General features: G+C 47.0%; 1 protein-coding gene across 9 annotated transcripts in view; it reads left to right on the top strand.

Moving 5' to 3' along the window:
- STK31 (serine/threonine kinase 31) overlaps positions 1-23,723 on the top strand; it is a 620,303-nt gene that overhangs the window by 49,194 nt on the left and 547,386 nt on the right. For 8 of the 9 annotated variants that reach the window (XM_033930854.1, XM_033930858.1, XM_033930859.1 and 5 more), the window contains one exon: positions 14,804-14,842. In XM_033930854.1, coding sequence (XP_033786745.1) covers positions 14,815-14,842 — 28 coding nt within the window. In that variant the 5' untranslated portion in view covers positions 14,804-14,814. Of the gene's footprint in view, positions 1-8,186; positions 8,214-14,803; positions 14,843-23,723 lie in introns of those variants that run through there. The other variant, XM_033930856.1, reaches the window with a different exon arrangement.

Raw genomic sequence — 23,723 nt, 5'->3', positions numbered from 1 at the left:
TTCGATCTCCAGAAGCTGGTTTACCATCACTCTGATGGCTTTCTCTGGTCCCCCTGCTGGAGAATCTACCAAAAAATTCCAGATTGTAGCCCTCTCGAATGATATCTAGTACCTATTTTTCTGATCAGATGTTTACCATGGCCTCCTTGTACTCTAAGAGCCTTCACCTATCTGGGGAAGTTTGGGCTCTGGTCTTGCATCATTTGGACTTCTTAGCACTAGCTGCAGAGTGGGGGTGGATGCTTGAGGTCACTTGGAAACTTTGAACCGGTGTTACTCCAAGCTTCACATAAGCTTCAAACGTCAAACTTACAAAATCAGAGTCAAATTCTTGACCTGGACCTCCTAAGGGTCTCTGCAGGGGGATCTTCTTGTTTCCTCATGGGTTCAGAGGGCTGTAGTTGGGATCTGTGCCCCAACAAATGAGCTTCATTTGACTTTAAGATCCTAGAGTGACCAGAGGAGACTTAAGTCCAGAACTCCCGCCGCCTCTCACGTGCCATGCAGCACATGGCATATGGATGCTCCTCAATCGACCATCTTGCCAACAACTGGCATTATACAGGGCTTGAAATTCCAGGGGAGCCCATAAAAATCGTTCATTATCAAAAACGAGGTGTTTTGAGGAACATGTAGGCTTTTAAAATAAAAATCGGGACATTCAAGATGGCAGTTTTGGCAGCATTTTGGCGCCAGAAAACAGCCCAAGGGAACTATATCAAACTTCTAAAAATTAAGAAATTGGGTTTTTGGAGGAAGAAGACCCTATAGGAAGCCCCAGAGGCCCTCAAATGTTCAGTTGCTGAACCACTCCGAGGTTTCCAGTAGGCTGTATTCACAGAACTGCTTGGTGGTTTGCCTGCATCAACTCACACTGCAGCTGGACAATAGAGAAGGTTTCTGCCTCGGACAAGCCTCTGGATTCTTCAGCCTCTTATCTCTTCGGGCTGCCTTTTAGACAGACTGAGAACTTGAAACCCTTGACGACACCCCCCACCAGCTTCTCATACATCTTCAGGAGGAGGGATGCAGCCGGCACCCGCTACAGACATCTAAACTAAATAATGACACGGAGAAATCTTTCCCTTTCCCCGCAGGAACTCATTTTATCCCAGGACAAGCAGGCAGCATATTCTCAACATATGGGTGATGTCATCCACGGAGCCCTGTAGCGGAGAGCCTCGCAAGCAATTTGCTTGTAGATCTTCAAAGTTTGAGTGCCACACCGTGCATGCGCGAGTGCCTTCCCGCCGGAGTCGGGGTGCTCGTCTCCTCAGTTGTTGTTTTTCTGTGGAGCTGAGAAGCACCTGTTTCTAGCTCTGCCCCGTTGTCCATTGCTTTCCCACACTGCGGCTTTGTTTATTTTTTTATTTTCAAGTTGCTGTGTGGCGCGTGTTAAAACAAACAAACAAACAAACAAAAACCTTTTTAAATTCTTTACTCCGTCGACCGGCTTGGTCTTCGTTTTGGCTGCGGCCGTTGTTTGCTTTCATGTCCCGGCTTGTTCTGGGCCTTAAATGCTGTGGTCAGTGACTGGCTTACTCTAGTGGTGTTTTCACTACTTAGGGCCTGACCACCGTCTTGAGTCTTGCACCCACTGTGCTACTTTTCAAAAACAGGTTCTCAAGATATGTCGGGTCCACATTCAGCAACTTCTCGGGGTCTTGGAACCGTCTACTGTAAAGACCTCTGCCTCGTTGGTCAAACACTCGACCTCGGGCAAGTCTCCATTGGGGAAGACCTCATCTGCCGCTGCTCCGAAGACCTCGTCCTCAGGCAAGTTTCCTTTTTTCCTCTGCAGGTTCAGTAAGAAGCCTCCAGCCTTCAACCAGAGTCTCAGGCAATCCAGGCAATGAGTGCAGTCGTGCCGGCCTCTACGAGACCTTCTTTGAAGCAAGCCTCCAGTAATAGGAAATACTCATTCTTGAGGTCGCCCTCTGTGGAGCGCACTGCTGCACCTTCAAAACCAGTTTCATTGGTTCCGGTGCTAACTTTCCAGGACATGCTAGAACCTATTCTACGCAAGGAGCTTAGCACTGTTTTGCTCAATATGCTCCGGCCTCGACCCTGCTCCATACAAGCCAGTCTGAGCATGTCCTCGAGGCGCAACCTGCTAAGTCTGTGAGGCCTTGTGCTTCGTCCTCGACTGAGTCTTTGCCTGGTCAATCCAGGCCTTGTACTCTAGCTGTCAAGCTTTCGAGGCTGTCAAGCCTTGATCTGTTCCTCTTTGAGGTATTCCTCTCCATCGAGGCACCTCTCTTCCAGGCAGGTTACGGATCCCTCTCTTCCTCGTGCTTCGAGGCTGTTGGGGGAACCTTCCAGGCTCAGACGGGGTTTCGGCCTCGACCCTGCTCCCTGCAAGCCAGTGTGACCATATTCTTGAGGCGCAACCTGCTAAGTCTGTGAGGCCTCGTGCCATGTCCTCAAGTGAGTCTTCGCCTCGTCAATCCAAGCTTCTTACTCTAGCTGTCAAGCTTTCGAGGCTGTCAATACACCTTGATCTGCTTCCTCCTCTCTTCGAGGTAGGATACGGATCTCTCTCTTCCTCGTCCTTTGAGGCTTTTGGGGAACCTTCCAGGCCAGGCGAGGTCTCGTGCTGGCCGTCCTCGTCAGCCTTGTTTCACTTCACCTCGAGGCTCTTCGTGGCCCTGGACTCCTCTTTCAAGGCATGCTGCGGGGGATCCTCGTTCTCCAGTTTCTACGAGGCATGTGTCTATGAGGCACTCAGTTTCTCATACTCCTCCTGCCTCTCCGATCCCTTCTCAATGGAAGTATTCTCTTGACTCCTGTATCATGCTGCAGAACCTCTTCCTTGACTTTTTCATTGCATTCTGCCCTTCAGTCAAGGGGAATCCAAGTATACTCCTGAGTATTTGGCAGAGTTGGAGCTGCCTCAACCTTCAAAAGAGTAGTTGAGGCTTCCTATGAATCCTGTTTTGCATCTGGGTTTTTTCTAAAGAATTTGGACCTTATTCCATTCAGGCTATACCCTCGAAATGGAATCTTGTTACCGCATGGTTCCTTGTACAGGGTTTGACAAGCCTCAGTTGTCCCACCATTCCTTACTGGTAGAATCCTTTCTCAAGAAGACTCATCCCACTCAGGTTTACGCTGCAGTCCCTACTGGGAGACAAGGACAATCCGTAGATAACTTTGGCAGTCATCTTTTTCACACTTCTATTAGGGGAAATAGGTTTTTGAATTACACCTTTATATTCAACTCTTATTTCAAGTAGTGCTGGAACATCGTTTATCCCAGGACAAGCAGGCAGGTATTCTCACAAGTGGGTGATGTGATCCAACGGAGCCCCGATGCAGACGCCTCACAAGCAGACTTGCTTGAAGAAACTCGAAGTTTCGAGTCGCCTGCACCGCGCATGCGTGAGTGCCTTCCCGCCCGACATTGGGCGCGTCTCCTCAGTTCTTACTTTTCCGTGGAGCCGAGAAGTCCGTCTTCGACTCTGCGTGAAGTGTTTTTCACTTGTGCCTTCTTTGTCCGCGGTTTTGGGTTTATTTTTCTCAGAATCGCCGGTTTTCGTCTTTATTTTCTCTTTTTTCAGAAAAAAAAATTTCTTCCGTTCGTTCGACTGGGCAGGCCACATAGCTGCAGCCCCGCGGCTTTGATCTTGTGGCGGAGCTTTTTCAGGCTATGTCCCGGCCTGCAACCGGTTTTAAAGTGTTCCAAGTGCCAGTGCGCGATTTCCCTAACGGACCCTCATCGACGCTGTCTTCGGTGTCTCGGGCCTCAACATCTCCCGAAATCATGCCGGCCTTACTCAACACTTAAGCCTCATGCTTTCAAGCATCGTTGCATCTTGTGGGAGCAGCTCTTCAGCATGGGGTCTTCGATGGAGCTTTCGTCCTTGAGGGGTGCTTCGCCTTCGACATCATCAGATGCGCTCCAGGCTTCCATACCTTCTGCTCCGAGCCTCATCAAACCTGCCTCATTTGAACCGGCTATGTCTTCGATGCCTGCTGCGGTGCCTTCCTCTGTCTCTTCCGGTCAGGTAGCACAGCAGCCCATTCTCCCGGTAGTGCTTAAAGTGCCCAAGGCTTCTAAGTCCAAGCACTCTCACACTGCCTCGAGGGAGCATGAAGCCCGTGAAGGTGGTCCTGTTGGAGACCATCCTTGCCGGCTTCGTTCCAGACCTTATTGGAGAAGCAATTCATTCAGCTCTTTACTACCATGGGGCCGAAGCTTCTCTCACAAATCCAGCCTGGGCATGCGGAGGTCTCCCGCGAGGCTGAGCCACCTCCTGTGCCTCAGTCATGTGCACACTCTCTACAGGGAGCAGAGTCTCTGTGAGTGTCTGTTCTGGCAACTTGGCATGCATCGCAAGGAGCAGAGTCTTTGCCCATGCCTCCGTTGGAACCCGTGCACTCGATGCAAGGAGCAGAGTCTTTGCGAGTGCCTCGACGATCTTCCACTCAACAGCCTCTGCTTCGTTCCACAGCCTTCAGCCCTATCCATTCTCTGGGGGCTTCGGCGGGGACACGCTCTCCTCGATTGTCGAGACCTGCTTCCAGGCACAGCTCGCATCATCGATCAAGGCATTCTTCGAAGCATTCATCCAGGCATGCCTCGCCTCATCGGAAGCAGCCTTTTCTTCAATATTCTCCACCGACTGCTTCGAATCTCCCGCTTCCGGATCTCGAAGACCCGGTGGGTTCTCTTTCTCCATCCAGATCACCTTTGTCATTGGAGCATGCTGCCTTGACGTCCTTGAGTCCTTCTCGAGGCCAGGCTTTGGCAGATCAGCTGTCTTTTTCATCTTTTTTATCTTTTTTACGCCAAATGGCAGCCGATGTGGATATTCAACTTGACACTGGTTCCAAGTTTTCCAAGGAGTATTTTGAGACCATGCATCTCCCTCAACCTCCTGCTGAATCCCTCAAGCTTCCTCTTCACAAGCTTCTCGATCAAACCTTTGTCCAGGCAGCGTACAATGCTCTTGAAATTTCATCCAGATTTGCTGTTTTTTCTGTGGCAATGGGACGTTTGGCTTGGTTACAGCTTGGGGACAGGGATTCCAACGCTAAACCTAACCCTACAGGGGCTCAGCTTTATAAGCCTTCTCCATGTCGGTATCCACAGGAATCTACTCCGGCTTGTTCCAGGCATCCACCTTGGAAACAGCCTCAACATCACCCTCAGCAAAATCCCCAGACTCCTGCTGTAGTTAAGTCTCCGCAGTCTTTTTGACAATCAAGAGCTGAGCATAACATCGATTTTCATGCCTTCGGACTCTCTTCACATATAAGGTCGTCTCCATCATTACTATCAATGATGGGAGTACATTAAATTAGAACTCTCGGTTCTTACCATCATCAAGAAGGTTCTGGATCTCAAAGAGGCTTACGCTCACATTTCAATTCACCAGCATCTTGCAGGTTTCTCAGATTCAGGGTGGGGAATCTTCATTTCCAGTACAGAGTCCTGCCTTTCGGCCTGGTGTCCTCTCCACGAGTTTTCACCAAGTGTCTGGTTGTACTTGTGCTAGCTCTGCACAACCCCAACCTTCAGGTCTTTCCATATCTGGACGATTGGCTCATCAAAGCATCGTTGCAGCATGGGGTTCTTGTAGAGCCTCGACGGGCTATTTGGTTTTCTACCAAGTCTGGATTTTGAGATCAACTTTCCAAGGTCCCAGCTACAGCCCTTTCAAACACCACAGTTTGTTGGACTTGTCCTGGACACTTTTTGACTGAGGGCATTCCTTTCTCAACAGGATCAACTCTGATGAAAAGTATCATCTCTCCCCTTGCTGTCAGCAAGGCACATGCTGGTTCTACAATTGCTGCTTGTCATCAACCTTTGGATGGGAAACCTTTATCTGCTCATCCTGTGGTTTCCATGTTTATGAAAGTACTTTTCAATACCAATCCTCTCAAACCGCCTCCAGTGGTTGCTGATCTCATTGTTGTTCTTACTCGATTGATGCAGCCTCCATTTTAACCAATGTCTTCGGCTCACTTCCAGTACCTCACTGGAAAAGTGTTTTTTTTTTCTCATTGCTCATGTCTGCTCGCAGAGTCATTGAGCTACAAGCTCTAGTTGCAGATCCATCTTCCACTGTTTTCCATCATGGCAAGATGGTCCTTCGTAAACATCCACAATTCTTACTAAAAGTAGTTTTAAAATTTCATATCATCCAGTCCTTCCAGTTGTCCTTCCATTGTTTTTTCCAAAGCCTCATTCTCATCCTTGAGAATCAGCTCTTCATACTCTGGACTGCAAACGTGCTTTAGCCTTCTACTTGCAAAGAACTATGCCACAGAGATCTTCTCCTCAACTATTTGTCTCCTTTGATCCACACAAGTTGGGATATCTAGTTTCTAAGCGAACCATATCCAACTAGATGGCTGCTTCCATCTCTTTCTCCTATGCTCAGGCTGGTCTCCATCTACAGAGTCAAGTTCCAGCCCATAAAGTTACAGCCGTGGTGGCATCAGTAGCTTTCCTTAAATCTACTCCTATTGAGGAACTCTGCCAAGCTGCCACTTGCGCCTCGGTTCATACATTCACCTCTCATTATTGTCTGGATGTTTTCTCCAGATGGGATGGCTTTTTTGGCCAGGCAGTTTTACAAAATTTGTTCTCCTAAATTGCCAAACCACTACCACCATCCCATTCTGGTTAGCTTGGAGATCAACCCACATGTTGAGAATTTGTTGTCTGCTTGTCCTAGGATAAAGCACAGTTACTTACCGTAACAGTTGTTATCCAGGGACAGCAGGCAGATATTTTCACAATCCACCCACCTCCCCGGGTTGGCTTCTTAGCTAGCTATCTGAACTGAGGAGACGTGTGCCCTGACTCGGGCAGGAAGGTACTCGCGCAAGCGCGGTTGGCACTCGCGAACTTTGAAGTTCTACAAGCAAATTGCTTGCGAGGCTCTCCGCTACAGGGCTCTGTGGATGATGTCATCCACATGTTGAGAATATCTGACTGCTGTCCCTGGATAATAACTGTGCTTTCACATCCCATCCTGGTGAGTTCTTTTCCTGTCCCTACCCCATTCCTGCTAGCTCTACATCGTCTGCACAAGCCTCAAACACTTTTAAATCATAAGTGTTCGAGACTTGTGTGGTTAAGGTAAGGCTACTCTCAGTTAGGGCACTGGTCTTTGATCTAAGGGCCACTGCGTGAGCGGACAGCTGAGCACGATGGACCACTGATCTGACCCAGCAGCGGTAATTCTTATGTTCTTAAGGCAGCGCTTACAGGAATGGGACAGGGACATTCTCTAATCTGGACCAACACGATCCACCCTCCATACTTTTACAAAGTTATACAAGAGTGGATGTGGCAGCACAAATACACTTTGTGATCCTCAGTGCTCACAGCAAGCTCATCTGCCCTGCCCTAGACTCAAGGGATTGCTTTGGCATGTCCCAGTTGTCAAACCTACTGTACTCTTTGCACTAAAAGGGAAGGGTAGGTTCTTAACTTGATAATCTTATTTTAGTGGAAGGGTACCATAAGCTTGATAGCTCGCCCTATGAGATATTAAGTTAATCTGTTTCCTGACTCGCAGACGTATGAGTATGTGTGTCTCCAGATGCTTGTCTGTGAATGACTAAGAGAAAATGAAAATACTTAAGGTACTTCTGTTAAACAAGAAAGAAGAGTTATCTGTTGGTACCATAGCAAAACCTTTGGGAGAGGCTATAGGAGCTGCATAAATGTTAGTGCTTGTTGCAGTCAGATAGGTGTCATGTTTGCTTCCACTTTTGTTCATGATGTGTCTATTGCTTTAATGTTCTTGCTGCAGAGCAGAAAATATTTGAATTCTCAAGGAGTTTCCTGCACCCTCCCTATTCTTTCCCCTTCTTAGGAGTTGTCCATTTCTTTGGTACGAACTGAGGCACCGCCCAGTGACACAAGGAGATAGAGTTGAAAAGTGTATATGCTTTCTGCAAACCTTGTGGGGGAACGGAAGAAACCCACTTGTCAAGCCTACTGTACTCTTCTACTAGAAAGAAGATTATCGAGGTAATAACCTAATCTTCCCAAACAACTTGCCTTCAGTTTAGTTTCCCATCCATTTATCCAAATGGGATCTGTACCATCCATCTTGTCCCCATCTAATATCTTCATATAACCCTCAGTTATAGGATAAGCTGTATTATAGAAAAGAATTAACGTCATAACTGTTGTTTGAATTTTCTGATTTGTACTTTAGATGCTTCATAAGTATGTCTCCCCTTTGGTATGTATTATATCTCTCATTTGAATTTCAGTGCTGTTAAGTTTGTTTGCTGATTTTGAGTTTATATCATTGCATTTATGTATATTTGGTCTGTTTGGTTATGTTGTTAAAATTTTTTTTCTGTTGAATTGAACACCGCCTGGGGTGAATCTCCTCATAAAGGTGGCTAATAAATCCCATTATCCCAGGACAAGCAGGCAGGTATTCTCACATATGGGTGACGTCATGCGTCGGAGCCCCAATGCGGACACCTCACAAGCAGACTTGCTTGAAGAAACTAGAAGTTTTGAGTCGCCCGCACCGAGCATGCGCGAGTGCCTTCCTGCACAGGGTGCGTCTCCTCAGTTCTTAGTTTTCCGTGGAGCCGAGAAGTCCGTCTTTTTGGCTCTCTCCGGTAACTTCGTTCGTGCCTTCTCTCACCGCAGTTTGTGTTTTATTTTTCTCACGAATCGCTGTGTTCGTCTTTCTTTCTTAAAAAAAAAAAAAAAAATACATTTTACTTCTGTCTGTTAGTCTGCTACAGGCCGCTCGGCCGTGGCCTGTGGGCTTCGACTTTGCGTCGACTGTATTTTTGTCTATGCCCCGGCCTGTTACCGGTTTCAAACAGTGTAGCAAGTGCAAGCGCACAATATCTCTTACGGACCCTCATGGACGCTGCTTCAAGTGCCTTGGACCGAAACATCATCCTACCTCGTGCCTGCCTTGCCAAACACTTAAGCCTCGTGCTTTTAAGCGTCGTTACTTCCTGATGGATAGCCTCTTCGAGATGGAGTCTACTAATCTTTCTGCATCGAAGGTGTCTTTGGCATCGACCCCCGTCGACGCCTTTCCTTCTGCTGCTTCCACCTCGAGCCTCATCAGACCTTCGTCTTTTGGAGCGGCTCTTGCTTCGATGTCTTCGGTTGCCATATCTTCTCCTGTCTCCTCAGGTCAGATAGCTCAGCACTCGTTTCCGCCAGTGGTAATTAAGGTGTCGAAGCCTCCCAAGTCGAAACACTCTCACACCACTGTGCAGGACCCTTTAGCCAAGGCAGGTGGGCTGGTTTCAGACGCAGTACCCTCCTTGCCGGCTACGTCCCAGACCTCTTTGGAGGAGCAGATTATTAAGGTCCTCACTACCATGGGACCCACACTGCTCACTCTGCTTCAGCCTGGGCATGTAGAAGTCTCCCACGAGGTCGATGCAGGGAGCGGAGTCTCTGCGAGTGTCTGGTCGGGCTTCCAAGCACGAAACGCGTAGAGTCTGTGCGAGTGCATCGACAGGATACCTCCCATTCTACCAAGGGAGTCCAGTCTTCGAAGTTGCTTCAGGGCTCCTTCACGCCTATAGATCTTTGATCTACTGCTTCCGAGGCAACCTCTGCTCAATCTTCGAGATCCAGTTCGAGACACAGTTCTCGACATCACTCGAGGCCTACTTTGAGGCATTCTTCAAGACATCATACCTCAAAGCCTCGGTCCTCTCCGGCCTCGACAAGACCTCGGCAACTCCTCGTTCCAAGTTTTCGATGCCGGTTCTCGAGGATATCCCGATGTCCAGTGCCTTGTCCAAGTCTCTAGGTTCCTTCGTACCATGGTTTCCTGCCGAGGCTTCTTCCTCTTTGACTCCAGCTGCCTCTATGTCCTCGAGTCCTTCTCGAGACCATGCAACTGCAGATCAGTTATCTTTTTCCTCTTTTTTGAGGCAGATGGCTGTGGACTTGAGCGTTCCACTGGACACTGGCTCTAAGTACTCTAAAGAATACCTCGAGGTCATGCACCTTCCTCAACCTCCGGCTGAGTCTCTCAAGCTGCCACTACACAAGCTTCTCAATCAGACTTTTACTAGATGCATGTAGACTCCTTTTTCCATTCCAGCAGTTCCAGGAAAGTTGGATGCCAGCTATAAAATGGTGCATCATAAAGGTTTTGACAGTTCCCAATTGTCACATCAATCCTTGCTCGTGGAATCCTCTTTAAAGAGATCCCATCCTTCCAGAGTGTATGCCACAGTTCCTCCTGGCCGGGAGGGAAAGACCATGGATAAATTTGGACGTCGCATTTACCAAAATGCTATGATATCTTCGAGGGTCCTCAATTATAATTTTTATTTTATCACTTATTTTGAATTTCTTTTGTCTCTTCTGCCAAAATTTTTGAGTTACTTGGATGATAGCATGCATTTTGAATTTCAAGAAGTCAATGCTTCTTTCTCTCAGTTACGTCTCTATCTTCTGCAATCATCTTATGATGTCTTTGAGCTCTCTGCCCGAGCAGCGGCTTGCTCTGTGGTCATGCGTCGTCTAGCCTTGCTTCGCACCATAGACATGGACTCTAATCTCCAGGACCGCCTGGCGAACATCCCTTCTGAAGGCAATGACCTTTTCGATGAGTCCATCGAAGCAGCCACCAAAAAGTTGTATGACCATGCTAAATCTTTTGCCTCCATAGTCAAACCAAAGCCTAAGCCAGCTCCTTCTAGACCTACACGTCCTCCTGTTATCTACCAGAGGCGTTTTCCTCCAAAGCCGGCGCCTTACACTCGCCCTCCTTTGAAGAAACAGCCACCTCAGAAGCAACAGAAGCCTCAACCTTCTGCTCCACCTAAGGCTTCTCAGCCCCTTTGACTGTTTACACCAGAGCATACATCCATTGTTCTGTCTTTGACTCCTTTTCCACCTATAGGAGGTCGTCTCCATCTTTTTTACGACAGATGGACGGTCATCACATCCAACCTCTGGGTCCTTTCCATCATCAGAGAAGGATACTCTCTTCATTTCAATCAAGTTTCACCAGAGCTTCCTCCAAGAGAGTATCCTTTCAGTCCATCCCAGACCGCCCTTCTTCTTCAGGAAGCTCAAGCTCTGCTTTATCTCCTTGCCATCGAACCAGTTCCCTTGGAACAGCAGAGCAGGGGTTTTTACTCCCATTACTTCCTTGTTCCGAAGAAGACGGGCGATCTGCGACCCATTTTGGATCTCAGGGCTCTCAAAAAATTTTTGGTCAAAGAAAAGTTTTGAATGTTGTCCCTGGCATCTCTCTATCCCCTTCTCGAGCAGAACGACTGGTTATGCTCTCTGGATCTCAAGGAGGCCTACACACATATTCCCATCCATCTGGCCTCCTGGCAATATCTCAGATTTCGGGTGGTAATCTGCATTTTCAATACATTGTTATACCCTTTGGCCTGGCCTCGTCTCCCAGAGTGTTCACCAAGTGCCTGGTAGTGGTAGCCGCAGCTCTAAGGAACCATGGTCTCCAGGTTTTTCCCTACCTAGACGACTGGCTCATCAAAGATTTCACATCTCAAGGGGTTATTGTAGTGACCCAACGGACTACCTGGTTTCTACAAAGTTTGGGATTCGAAATCAAATTTCCCAAATCTCAACTTCAACCCTCTCAGAATCTACAATTCATCGGAGCTGTTCTGGACACTGTCCAACTCAGAGCATTCCTTCCACAACAACGCCTGGAAGCTCTTCTTCAACTCTGTCACACTGTGTCTTCCCGCTCTTCCATCTCAGCGAGACACATGATGGTGCTTCTGGGTCACATGGCCTCCACAGTACACGTGACTCCTTTTGCTAGACTTCACCTCAGAATTCCTCAATGGAGCCTGGCCTCTCAGTGGACACAGGCTTGCGATCCTCTTTCTCAACACATTACAGTCACTCCTTCCTTGAAGGAGTCTCTTCATTGGTGGATGCTCTCTTCCAATCTTTCCAGAGGCTTGCTTTTTCAAATGCCCCCTCATCAGAAGGTCCTTACGACAGACTCTTCCACCTACTCTTGGGGCGCTCATCTCGATGGTCTCCGTACTCAAGGCCTATGGGCCAGTATGGATCGTCGGTGTCATATCAATCAGTTGGAACTCAGAGCGATCCTCAAAGCTCTCCATGCTTTTCAACATCTCCTTCACGACACAGTAGTCCTCATTCGGACAGACAACCAGGTTGCCATGTATTATGTCAACAAACAGGCGGGGACGGGATCTGCCTCCCTCTGTCAAGAAGCTCTGGAGGTTTGGGACTGGGCTATCTGTCACAACACCTTCATCAAAGCTGTCTACATTCAAGGGGCTCAGAATTGCTTGGAGGACAACTTGAGCCGTATCCTGCAACCTCACGAATGGACTCTCCATTCCTCGTCTCTTCATCACATTTTCTCACAGTAGAGAATGCCTTAGATAGACCTCTTTGCAGCTCCCCACAACCTCAAACTGCCTCAGTTCTGCTCCCGGATATTCTCTCCTCACCGCCTCGAGGCAGATGCTTTTCTTCTGGAATGAACGAATCTGTTCCTCTATGCATTTCCTCCATTCCATCTCTTTCTCAAGACTCTAGTCAAATTGAAAAACGATCATGCAACCATGATTCTAATCGCTTCTCGGTGGCCGAGACAACCATGGTACTCCCTTCTACTTCAACTCAGCAGCAGAGAACCATACCTTCTACCAGTTTTTCCTTCTCTGCTTACACAGAGTCAAGGATCTCTGCTTCATCCCAACCTGCAGTCTCTACACCTGACAGCTTGGTACCTTTCAACATAACTCCTCTTCAGTTTTCTCAATCTGTTAGAGATGTCTTAGAAGCTTCTAGGAAGCCTACCACTAGACAATGCTATCACCAAAAATGGATTAGATTTTTACATGTTGTTTTTTTCATCATAAGGAACCTCAACATTCCTCCTTATCATCTGTGTTAGATTATTTTTTGCACCTATCCAACTCTAGACTGAAGTCTACATCCATACGAGTCCATCTCAGTGCAATTGCAGCTTTTCATCAGCCTATTGAAGGGAAACCTCTCTCTGCTCATCCGGTGGTTTCCAGATTCATGAAAGGACTTTTCAATATTAAACCTCCTCTCAAACCGCCTCCTGTGGTTTGGGACCTCAATGTTGTCCTTTCTCAACTCATGAAGCCACCATTTGAACCAATTGATAAGGCTCATCTGAAGTATCTCACTTGGAAAGTGGTGTTTCTCATTGCCCTCACTTCTGCTTGACGAGTCAGTGAGCTACAAGCTTTGGTTACTGATCCACCATTCACTGTGTTCCATCATGTCAAGGTGGTTCTTCGTACTCATCCCAAATACCTACCTAAAGTGGTCTCAGAATTTCATCTCGACCAATCAATCGTACTTCCAGTGTTTTTTCCAAAGCCTCATTCTCACCCTGGAGAATCAGTTCTTCATACTCTGGACTGTAAACGTGCTTTGGCCTTCTACTTGGAATGCACCAAACCACACAGAACTGCTCAACTTTTTGTCTCTTTCGATCCAAATAAGTTGGGACATCCAATTTCTAAACGCACCATCTCCAATTGGATGGCGGCTTGTATCTCTTTCTGCTATGCCCAGGCTGGATTACCTCTTCACAGTAAAGTCACAGCAATGGCAGCATCTGTAGCTTTCCTCAGATCTACACCTATTGAGGAGATTTGCAAGGCTGCTACTTGGTCCTCAGTTCATACATTCACTTCTCACTATTGTCTGGATACTTTCTCTAGACGGGATGGACAGTTTGGCCAAACAGTATTACAAAATTTATTCTCCTAAGTTGCCAACTCTCCCACCATCCCATTCTGGTTAGCTTGGAGGTCACCCATGTGTGAGAATACCTGCCTGCTTGTCCTGGGATAAAGCACAGTTACTTACCGTAACAGGTGTTATCCAGGGTCAGCAGGCAGCTATTCTCACAACCCACCCACCTCCCCTGGTTGGCTTCTCTGCTAGCTATCTGAACTGAGGAGACGTGCCCTGTGTGCTGGGCGGGAAGGCACTCGCGCATGCGCGGTGCGGGCGACTCAAAACTTCTAGTTTCTTCAAGCAAGTCTGCTTGTGAGGCGTCCGCATCGGGGCTCTGTCGGATGACGTCACCCATATGTGAGCATAGCTTCCTGCTGTTCCTGGATAACACCTGTTACGGTAAGTAACTGTGCTATAGGTACAAAAATTGAGTCTATAGTTTTATAAATTTCCAGGAATATATTGTGTATAATGCAGCCATTAATGGGTTTTCAGGGCTCATTTTTCCCCCTTGATTTTTTTGTGGCAGTGAATTCTTAACAAGGAAAACAAGACTGGAGACCGCCAGTGGTGGAGAAATTGGAGCCATATATTATTGAAAACCTTCATTAAATAAACCCAACATGGTGGCTGTGTTTTGGCTCGGTGCTTGTGTCAGGGGTCATAGCCAAATGTCAATGGTAATACCCAAAATCTGAATTGCTGTTTCAACTTCAACTGCTACAAATAAACCCTAGCCAAAAGATCATGCTAAAACTGACATGGTGCTTGAAGTTGGAGCAGTGGTTCTGATACTGGGCATTACCTTTGCTGTTTGGCTTTTGGCTATGATTCAGGCATTCAATTGAAAAATGGTCATGTTGGGCCTATTTAATAAAGGTTTTCAACAATATACAATGCCTGTAATAATTTCTCCACCATTGGCCATCTCTTCTCTTTTGATTTCCTTGATGTGATCCTGTGAAGCTTTGCTTCTTCTGGTTTAGTTTGAATGAATTGTTAACTTCATCACATTTAGTGTAATTGGAAAGTTGACATCCAATCTTGTTTTCCTTTTTATTGATTTTAAACTCCTTTTTTTAGGCACTGTCAAAATGGATGAGGATATGACCTTTAACCAAGGTATTTTGACTTTTAATATATGGTAGAACTTGACTGAAAGGTGCTGAAGACTATGTCATGATCTGAATTGATAAACTGCAATACTAAAGAAATTGAAGCTTCAGGCCATGTGAGACACCTCAAGCATGTGATGATCTCAAACAAGCAGCTTGGACTATTTAACCAAGTGAAATGTTGTATATAGTATATGATTTATTTGGAGACGCTCACGATTTTCTTTGTTAGGAGCTATTAAAGGAGAATAATAACCCCTACAATTTGTTTAAATTTTTTGCTGCAATTCCTGCTTAATATTCAAAAGCATACGTGGAGTCACATGGCACTTAGAGGTTAATTGTGATGTTGAACTGTTTCCTTAATTTTCTGCTAGACCATTCCAGCTTAGAGGGTTGTGCTTCTCAATCAACATGAGAAGCAGAAAACTCTTGAGCCTTAGCAACATCACCACTATGAGGATTGGTGTGGTTCTGGAAATCTGCAATTTTCTTATTTTGCTAGATCAGTCCAGACCTATGGGTTACAGTGATATGAAAGTTTTTGCCCCTCCTGATTTTGCCTATTTTTTGTGTGTTATATCGAATGGCTTCTGATCTTTAAACAAAATATAATATTCCCCATCATCTACCAGCAGGTGGAGATAGAGAGCACTGAATTGTTTTCCTTGATATATAGGATGGTATGCCCCCTGCTGTTTAGTATTCTCTATCTCCAGTAGGCGGATATCTTCCATGTTCCTGGCTTTGTCTGTGGCCTTGCTCCTGTCTTAGTTTGCTGATTCAGTGAGTCAGGGGTTCAAGTTCGGGTTCCTGAATATAGGGGTACACCTATGGTACCAGGTTAATTTCCATTCCCCCTTCCCCTCAGTAGGACCCTTTTGGGTGGCTGACTTCTTTACTCCCTCATATGGGGGAAAAAATATATAGTAGAGGGAGGTTCGTGCTAGAGTTGCGTGGGGACAGAAATCCCACCCGTCCCCACCCATCCCCGTCAAAGTCCCACCCGTCCCCGTGAGGAATCCCCTCCGTCCCCGCCCGTCCCTATAAACTTCAGAAATAGTTATTTAATTATGTTACTGAATTAAAGGCTCTGATAGAAACCCATTTACAAATAAGCAAAGAGACTTTATTAATTTGGAAATATTAATTTGGAAGAATACATACTTTGTAAACGGGTTTCTACCAGAGCCTCTAATGTTTATAAATTTTTATCAACACAACTAATATACTACTTTATCCAGAAGCAAAAAAAAAAATGAAATAGAATTTTTTTCCTACCTTTTGTTGCCTAGTTTGTGCTTTCCTCATGTTCTCATTCAATTCCTTCCATCCACTATCTCTCTTCTGTCTTCGTCTTCCATTTGCTCTGTTACTGTGCCTCTCCCTTTCTCCCCCTTCCAAATTAGTCTGGCACCCATCTTCTTCCCTCTGCTTCCCCCATAGTCTGGCATCTCTGTTTTCTTCCCTGCTAGCGTCTTCTCCCCACTCTCTCTTCTCCATTTCCCTTTTGCGTCTTCTCCCCACTCTCTCTTCTCCATTTCCCTTTTGCGTCTTCTCCCCACTCTCTCTTCCCCATTTCCCTTCAGCGTCTTCTCCCCACTCTCTCTTCCCCATTTCCCTTCAGCGTCTTCTCCCCACTCTCTCTTCCCCATTTCCCTTCAGCGTCTTCTCCCCACTCTCTCTTCCCCATTTCCCTTCAGCGTCTTCTCCCCACTCTCTCTTCCCCATTTCCCTTCAGCCTCTTCTCCCCACTCTCTCTTCCCCATTTCCCTTCAGCGTCTTCTCCCCACTCTCTCTTCCCCATTTCCCTTCAGCGTCTTCTCCCCACTCTCTCTTCCCCATTTCCCTTCAGCGTCTTCTCCCCACTCTCTCTTCCCCATTTCCCTTCAGCGTCTTCTCCCCACTCTCTCTTCCCCATTTCCCTTCAGCGTCTTCTCCCCACTCTCTCTTCCCCATTTCCCTTCAGCGTCTTCTCCCCACTCTCTCTTCCCCATTTCCCTTCAGCGTCTTCTCCCCACTCTCTCTTCCCCATTTCCCTTCAGCGACTTCTCCCCACTCTCTCTTCCCCATTTCCCTTCACGTCTTCTCCCCACTCTCTCTTCCCCATTTCCCTTCACGTCTTCTCCCCACTCTCTCTTCCCCATTTCCCTTCACGTCTTCTCCCCACTCTCTCTTCCCCATTTCCCTTCACGTCTTCTCCCCACTCTCTCTTCCCCATGTCCTTTCAGCGTCCTTCTCCCCCCTCTGTCTTCCCCTTGTCCTTTCAGCGTCCTTCTCCCCCCTCTGTCTTCCCCTTGTCCTTTCAGTGTCCTTCTCCCCCCTCTGTCTTCCCCATGTCCTTTCAGTGTCCTTCTCCCCCCTCAGTTTTACCCATTTCCCTTAAGCATCTTTTCCTCTCCACTCCACCTTTCCTCCCTTTCTCCCTCCCTGCCCCTTACCTTTGTGGCGCCCGACCAACAACAGAACAGGCCCGGTCCAATAAACCTCCCTGCCCTGAATCCAGCTGCTGTAAGAAGGTAATTTAGATCCGCGGCTACAGGACAGGGAGTTTTTGTCGGACCGGGCCTAATGTCGGTCGGGGGAAAGCGCCATGAAGGTAAGGGGATCTGGCCGGCTCTGAACCCCCCCTAAGGCTCCCCCGGGGTGGACCGCCCCCTCCTTGGTACGCCACTGCCTTTAATTTATCCTACCTGCCCTGCTGCAACACACAGCTAACCAGAAGTCTTCCCGATGTCAGCGCTGACGTCAGAGGGAGGGAGGGCTTTGCTTAAGCCCTCCCTCCAACGTCAGCACTAACATCGTGGAAGACTTCCGGGTCGGCTGTGTACTGCGGCAGGGTTGGTAGGGAAAAGAAGACGAGCCTCGCGGCTCAAGTGCGGCGTCCCCACGGGATCCCCACGACCCTAGGCGGCATCCCCACGGAATCCCCGCGACCCTAGGGGCGTCCCCACAGGATCCCCGTGACCCGAAGGGGGAACCCGCGGGATCCCCGTCGTCCCCGTTCCTGTGCAGCTCTCTAGTTCGTGCTTGAGAGATTCAGATTAAAAAAAATCTGCCTGGATTAGTGTGTGAGGGGAGTGAACGCTGGTGCATGATTCAGTGTTGCAGCAGCATTTGTAAGCGAGGTCGCGGTAACTATGTGTTTGGGAAGTATGGCGGCGGACCTAGTTAAAAACTGCTCCTGCTGTGGGAAGTAAAAAGCAGTGTCAGTTCATTGTACGCACTGCCCCTCAGCATTGGGATCCTTTCTAGATGCCTCTTCTGGCCATGATGGCATTGGGGCTGAGGTGGTGGCGGGCTTTCAGCTAGGGGACATGTGATTGATTCGGAGACCCCTCAACCTTGAGTGTCATTCATGAAACAGTGTCATAATGAAGGGCCTCTCCTGACTTCCGCTCAGAGGGCTTTCTTAGCCTGGATTGTTATCGGGGGGGGGGGGGGGGGGGCAATCAAGCCCCCTTCTCCCCTGAGTATGTGCTTTTGCTCTACCAACTGTTCTCAAGCAGTCAAATCCCTCTCTGGGGACCTTTTCTCTCAAACTACTGCTTGCAGAGGATCCTCTAGTAGTGGCACAGGCTAGAGGAGGACTCACCAAGATAGAGCTCTTCTCTAGAACAAGGCGAGATCGTGTTGTAGTGGTTTCGGATGAGAGGAGGTTGGATTCACAGATGCCAAAGAGTCTGGGGCAGAATGAAGTCATGCTATCTATATAGTTAGTCTGTCATCTAGGGGCAATGTGGCAAAACTATTGAGGTCTAGTCCAGATTGCATGAGTAGGGATTCAACAGTGACAGTATTAAGGTTTCTGTTGGAGAAGTTTGATAATGAGTGACAGTGGAATGAAGGGGAGATTGCTCGAGATGGGGCTGTTGTTCCTGTGGTGATTTTCCTCTTCCAGGAGGACCGCCCACCTTTCATTGTTAGTGCCTTGGCAGCACATAATATTTTATCTTCTGAAGTTACAAACCCGGCCTCTGCTAATCTGAAGATGGCAAGTTCTTGCCAACTCTTCTGGTCCTTTCTGCTTCATGAGGCCTTCTAGGAATTGATCACGGCACAGTGGACTCCTCCGGACACAAGTCTTAGGATTTCAAGGGCAATGGCACACAAGTGCCCTCTTCCTCAGTAGGAGTTGGACAAGTTAAGGTGGATGCACATGTGGCTGTGGTGACCAAGAAGACTACTATTCCAGTGGAAGAGGGAGTGGCTTTGAAAGATGCACAAGATCATAGGCTGGAATCCTGTCTCAGGTTTTCCTTTGAAGTGGTGGCAAATGTCCCTGCAGGAAGCGGTTTGGAGCTCCTACACAGCCAGGGTTTGCCTTTCCATGGGGTCAGCAGTCAGCAGATGAGTTGGTGAACTCTGAGTCCTCAGGCATTCGGGATCTATTCCAACATCCTCAGAACTAGCTAATTATTTTAAAACAAAGATTCAGTTACCTCCCAATACTTGCAAATTTGCAGAAGGGTATCACTTTAAAATCTGAACTCCTCTCCTTCTGTAGTGGAGAACAGCTTCCTCTTCAGTTTTTCCTTCTGCAAGCAAATTCAGGTGTGTTCAGATCATCTCTGCTTCTTTTTGAGTTTTTGCGCTGTTGGTTTTAAGAATTTTCTGCTTGGCTTTGATGCTTTGAGATTCCCTTTTTGGGCATATTCCACTGGGGAAAGGATGCAGTCCTATGTGGGTGGACTTCTGCTCCAAGGCCAGTCTCTTAGAGTACCTAAGGAACCAGCCAGCTTTGTGTCCCTTCAAGAGCTTGGGGGTCTGTTCTCCTGGGAGCTGTTTGCCTGCTGATTTTAATCAGAAGCTCGAGTACTGGCTATGGGGCTCTTGTGTAATGACCCTCTGGTTATCAGGGAATTGGCTACAAAATCTCCCCCCCATGCAACTTGTGGATTTCTAGGGGTGGGAGCCTACTACAGGGAGGGAGGTGGGTTGGGCCCGGCCAGGTGGCATTTAAGATGTCAGGAGGGAGTTGGCTTCCCTCCTGTCTTGTGTTGGCAAGGCCTCGGTGCGGGGTGCATTGGCGCAGGGGGGGAAAGGCATCAGTTCGAGGAGCATCGGCACCGGGGGGGGGGGGGGGAGAAGCACGAGTCGCAATTTTTTTTTTTTTTTTTTTTTTTAATTTAAACTTTTTTCCATAGGCCAGGGAGCCCGCGGGTTAAAACCACGGGCTCGCAGTGCAGGAAAGGGCAGGAGAGGTGCGGGGCAGCAGAGAATAGGGCATAGAGCAGGGCTGGAGCTGGAGAGTCAAAAATATGTTTTTGACTGGTCCCCAGCAGTCGCTTTTTGGGTTGATCGGCCAGCCTAGTCGGATCGGGAAATTTGTTTAGTGAATCGCATCCCTACCTACTTTGCATGCAGTTCCCCCCTCGTTTGTGGATCACAGGAGAGGTTAGTGAATCGGGCCGGAGGGAAATTTGGTTGCTAAGGAGTCGCAAACCGATCGGTACACGATCGGTTTGCTTAGTGAATCTAGCCCTTATCCGCCTTGAACTGCAAGGTAATGGCGGAATAGAAATCCCTAATGTAATGTAATGTAATATATTCCCTCCTCTTTCCCCCTCTGACCCCACACCTCCCCACTCAGAAATAGATGCGTCACATCTCCTTCAGCCAGTAAGGCTGGCCTAAATGCTATGCTATTGTGTTTAATAGTAAACTACGTCCCCTTGGTGGCAGGGATTGCAGATATGGGACCCAAGTAAGCACAAACAGTAATTTTTGTTTCCAGGTCCCCTGAGCATCCCTGGCTTCCCAGCTCACCAGTTGATGTAGCAAATTAGCCAGTGCCAGAATGCCAGGGGATCTGCTGCTGTTCAAGTCTGCAAAATACATTTACGAGCAATTAGGCACTTTTTTGCCACATCATATGATGTCCTCTCTCATGTGACTGTATGCCTCCGGCACATCTAATACCAGTGGAGGCGCTGTGCATGGAACAGGCCTGCTCAAAAGGATGGACATGTATAATTCACCACTCTCCTCCAGAACTAATGAATTTTATCACAATTCCAGAATGCATGCCCAAAAGACTTTTCCATCAAACCACACGTAAGATAAATTGGCAACTGGATGCCCCCTCTATAATATAAGAACATAAGAATTTCTGCTGCTGGGTCAGACCAGTGGTTCATCATGCCCAGAAGTCCGCTCATGCGGCAGCCCTTAGGTCAAAGACCAGTGCTCTAAATGATTCCAGCCTCACCTGCATACGTTCCAGTTTAGCAGGAACTTGTCCAACTTTGTCTTGAATCTTTGGAGGGTGTTTTCCCCTGTAACAGACTCCGGAGGAACGTTCCAGTTTTCTACCACTCTCTGGGTGAAGAAGAACTTTCTTACGTTTGTACGGAATCTATCCCCTTTCAACTTTAGAGAGTGCCCTCTCATTCTCCCAACCTTGGAGAGGATGAACAACATGTCTTTATCTACTAAGTCTTTTCCCTTCAGTATTTTGAATGTTTCGATCATGTCCCCTCTGTCTCCTCTTTTCAAGGGAGAAGAGGCCCAGTTTCTCCAATCTCTCACTGTATAGCAACTCCTCCAGCCCCTTAACCATTTTAGTCTCCTTTCTCTGAATCCTTTCGAGTAGTACCATGTCCTTCTTCATGTACGGCGACCAGTGTTGGATGCAATACTCCAGGTGAGGGTGCACCATGGCCCGGTACAGCGACATGATAACCACCTCCGATCTGTTCGTGATCCCCTTCTTAATCATTCCTAGAATTCTGTTCGCCCTTTTCGCCGCCACGCATTGCGCGGATGGCTTCATCAACTTGTCGATCAGAACTCCCAAGTGTCTTTCCTGTGAGGTTTCTCCAAGTACCGCCTTGGACATCCTGTATTCGTGCATGAGATTTTTGTTACCGACATGCATCACTTTACACTTATCCATGTTGAACCTCATTTACCATGTCGCTGTCCATTTCTTGAGCTTGATTATGTCACTAGTAGCTCTCTCGGAGCCAGGCGCTCTGTGTTAAACGGAGTATCTTCCAAGGGGGTAGCCAAAATTTCCAGTTTCCCAAGCCTGTCTGCATTTATTAAAATCTTTGCTGGGTAATAAAACATTTATTTGTTTATATATCCCCGACACTGAGAACCTCATCTCCTGCTCCATAGAAAAAAACTGATGTAATTTCGCGCCCATGTGTTTACCCAGCTGTGTTCTTGTCAAGGGATGATACATAGTGACAAAGCTGATCATAAGCAAATCGATTACCCAAGTATCCCCAAACCTCTGGCACAGGGCTTCGAATGACATCAGTTGGTCTTCCTCATTTAGTATATGCTCCAAACACAATGCACTACTATGCTGCCATTCCCGGAAGACCCTATTCTCCCTACCCGGATCAAACCACACATTCTCCCCTGCAGGCAGGCAATCAGTCACCTGAGGATCACCCCCCAACATTTTTATTAACCATCTCCATGTGTCCTGCAATGGTATAAGAACACTAGCCCTGAATTCTTCTGGAGTTTGAGCATATGACATGTGGAGCAGTGCGTTTACATGATGGGGGAAAAAGAACGCCCATTCCATGGACATCACTTGTGTATAGTCCCTCTCCTCTCCAAGCAGAATCTGCCAGACATCTGCCAAGTCCAGTGCAGAGCATAGGTTGTGCATTGGTTTCAGGTTCATTTAAAATGCGATGATATCGCCTATAAAACTTCTAAGTGATGTACAGCAGTGTTCTCCCCAGAAATTTTTTCCAGCCAGGTGGCATGAAAAAGTAGCCGGGTGGGGCAAGACGGCGAAATTTGGTGGTGGGGAAAATTAAGGACTCCTTTTACAAAGGTGCATTAGGGCCTTAATGCGCGAAATAGTGTGTGCGCTAGCCCCTACCGCCTCCTCTTGAGCAGGTGGTAGTTTTTCAGGTAGCACACGCTAATCGGGTGCGTACGCTAAAAACGCTAGCGCACCTTTGTAAAAGGAGCCTTAAATATGTACTATTTTTATTAGTTAATTATTATTATTTTCCAATACTCAATATGACTTCCTTTTTTAAGGTTTGACATTTGTGCCAGAATATTTTTACTAAATTTAAGAAGTATCCAATTCTAGAAGTGAATAATTAGATATTCGCCCTCTTTCAAATGGTATAGATGTTTAAAAAAGGGAAATGCGTTAATAAAATCATTAGGTTCAATCTAGTCATTTATTTCTGCATGAATTTAAACTAAAAAAAATAGATAAATATAGCTCATCCAGTCATACAAGAAACGGCTCTACAGCACTTCTAATAATGTTAGGTCAACAGTAAAGTTATAACAGGGTCATTAAATTCAGTGGCATATATACGAAAGCCAGTGCTGATCATTTTTTAACAACCCTCTCCTCTATATAAAAAAAACAAGCCAGATCCTGCACAGTCGATGCTAACAGAAAGCCATGTCCTTTTCATACACACAGAACACAGATACACCCTCGCCCAATATGGAATAATCAAACAAAAAATAGAAATATGTAGACAAAAGTTAAACTGAACCAAGAAACCAGACTCTGCATACAATGCAACACCACAGAAACAGTGTCACGTCCCCTAATACTGTGCAAAATATAAAGACAGTAGATGTAAATTTGAAAAAACTGCTACATAACAATCACCACTTTACAAATTAACAAATAGAAATAAAACAAATAATGAGAAATAAGAAAATACCATTTTATTGGACTAATCCATTTTTCAATTAGCTTTCAGAGGCTGTTATGGTATTCTGTCCTGATCTGAGGAAAGGGGTTTAGTCCCCAAAAAATTGCCTTATTTCCATTTCCTGTTTATAAACTTTAATCAATACAGTTACAATTCTACTTGATTCTACATAAAGCAGCAAAAAAAAAAAATTCTCTCTACCTTTTGTCATTTCTGCTTTAATCATCT

The sequence above is a fragment of the Geotrypetes seraphini genome, chromosome 2 (genome assembly GCF_902459505.1).
Source record: "Geotrypetes seraphini chromosome 2, aGeoSer1.1, whole genome shotgun sequence".
Lineage (NCBI taxonomy): Eukaryota > Metazoa > Chordata > Amphibia > Gymnophiona > Dermophiidae > Geotrypetes > Geotrypetes seraphini.
Note: the sequence above shows the minus strand (reverse complement) of the source record. Positions and strands in the feature narration are given on the sequence as shown.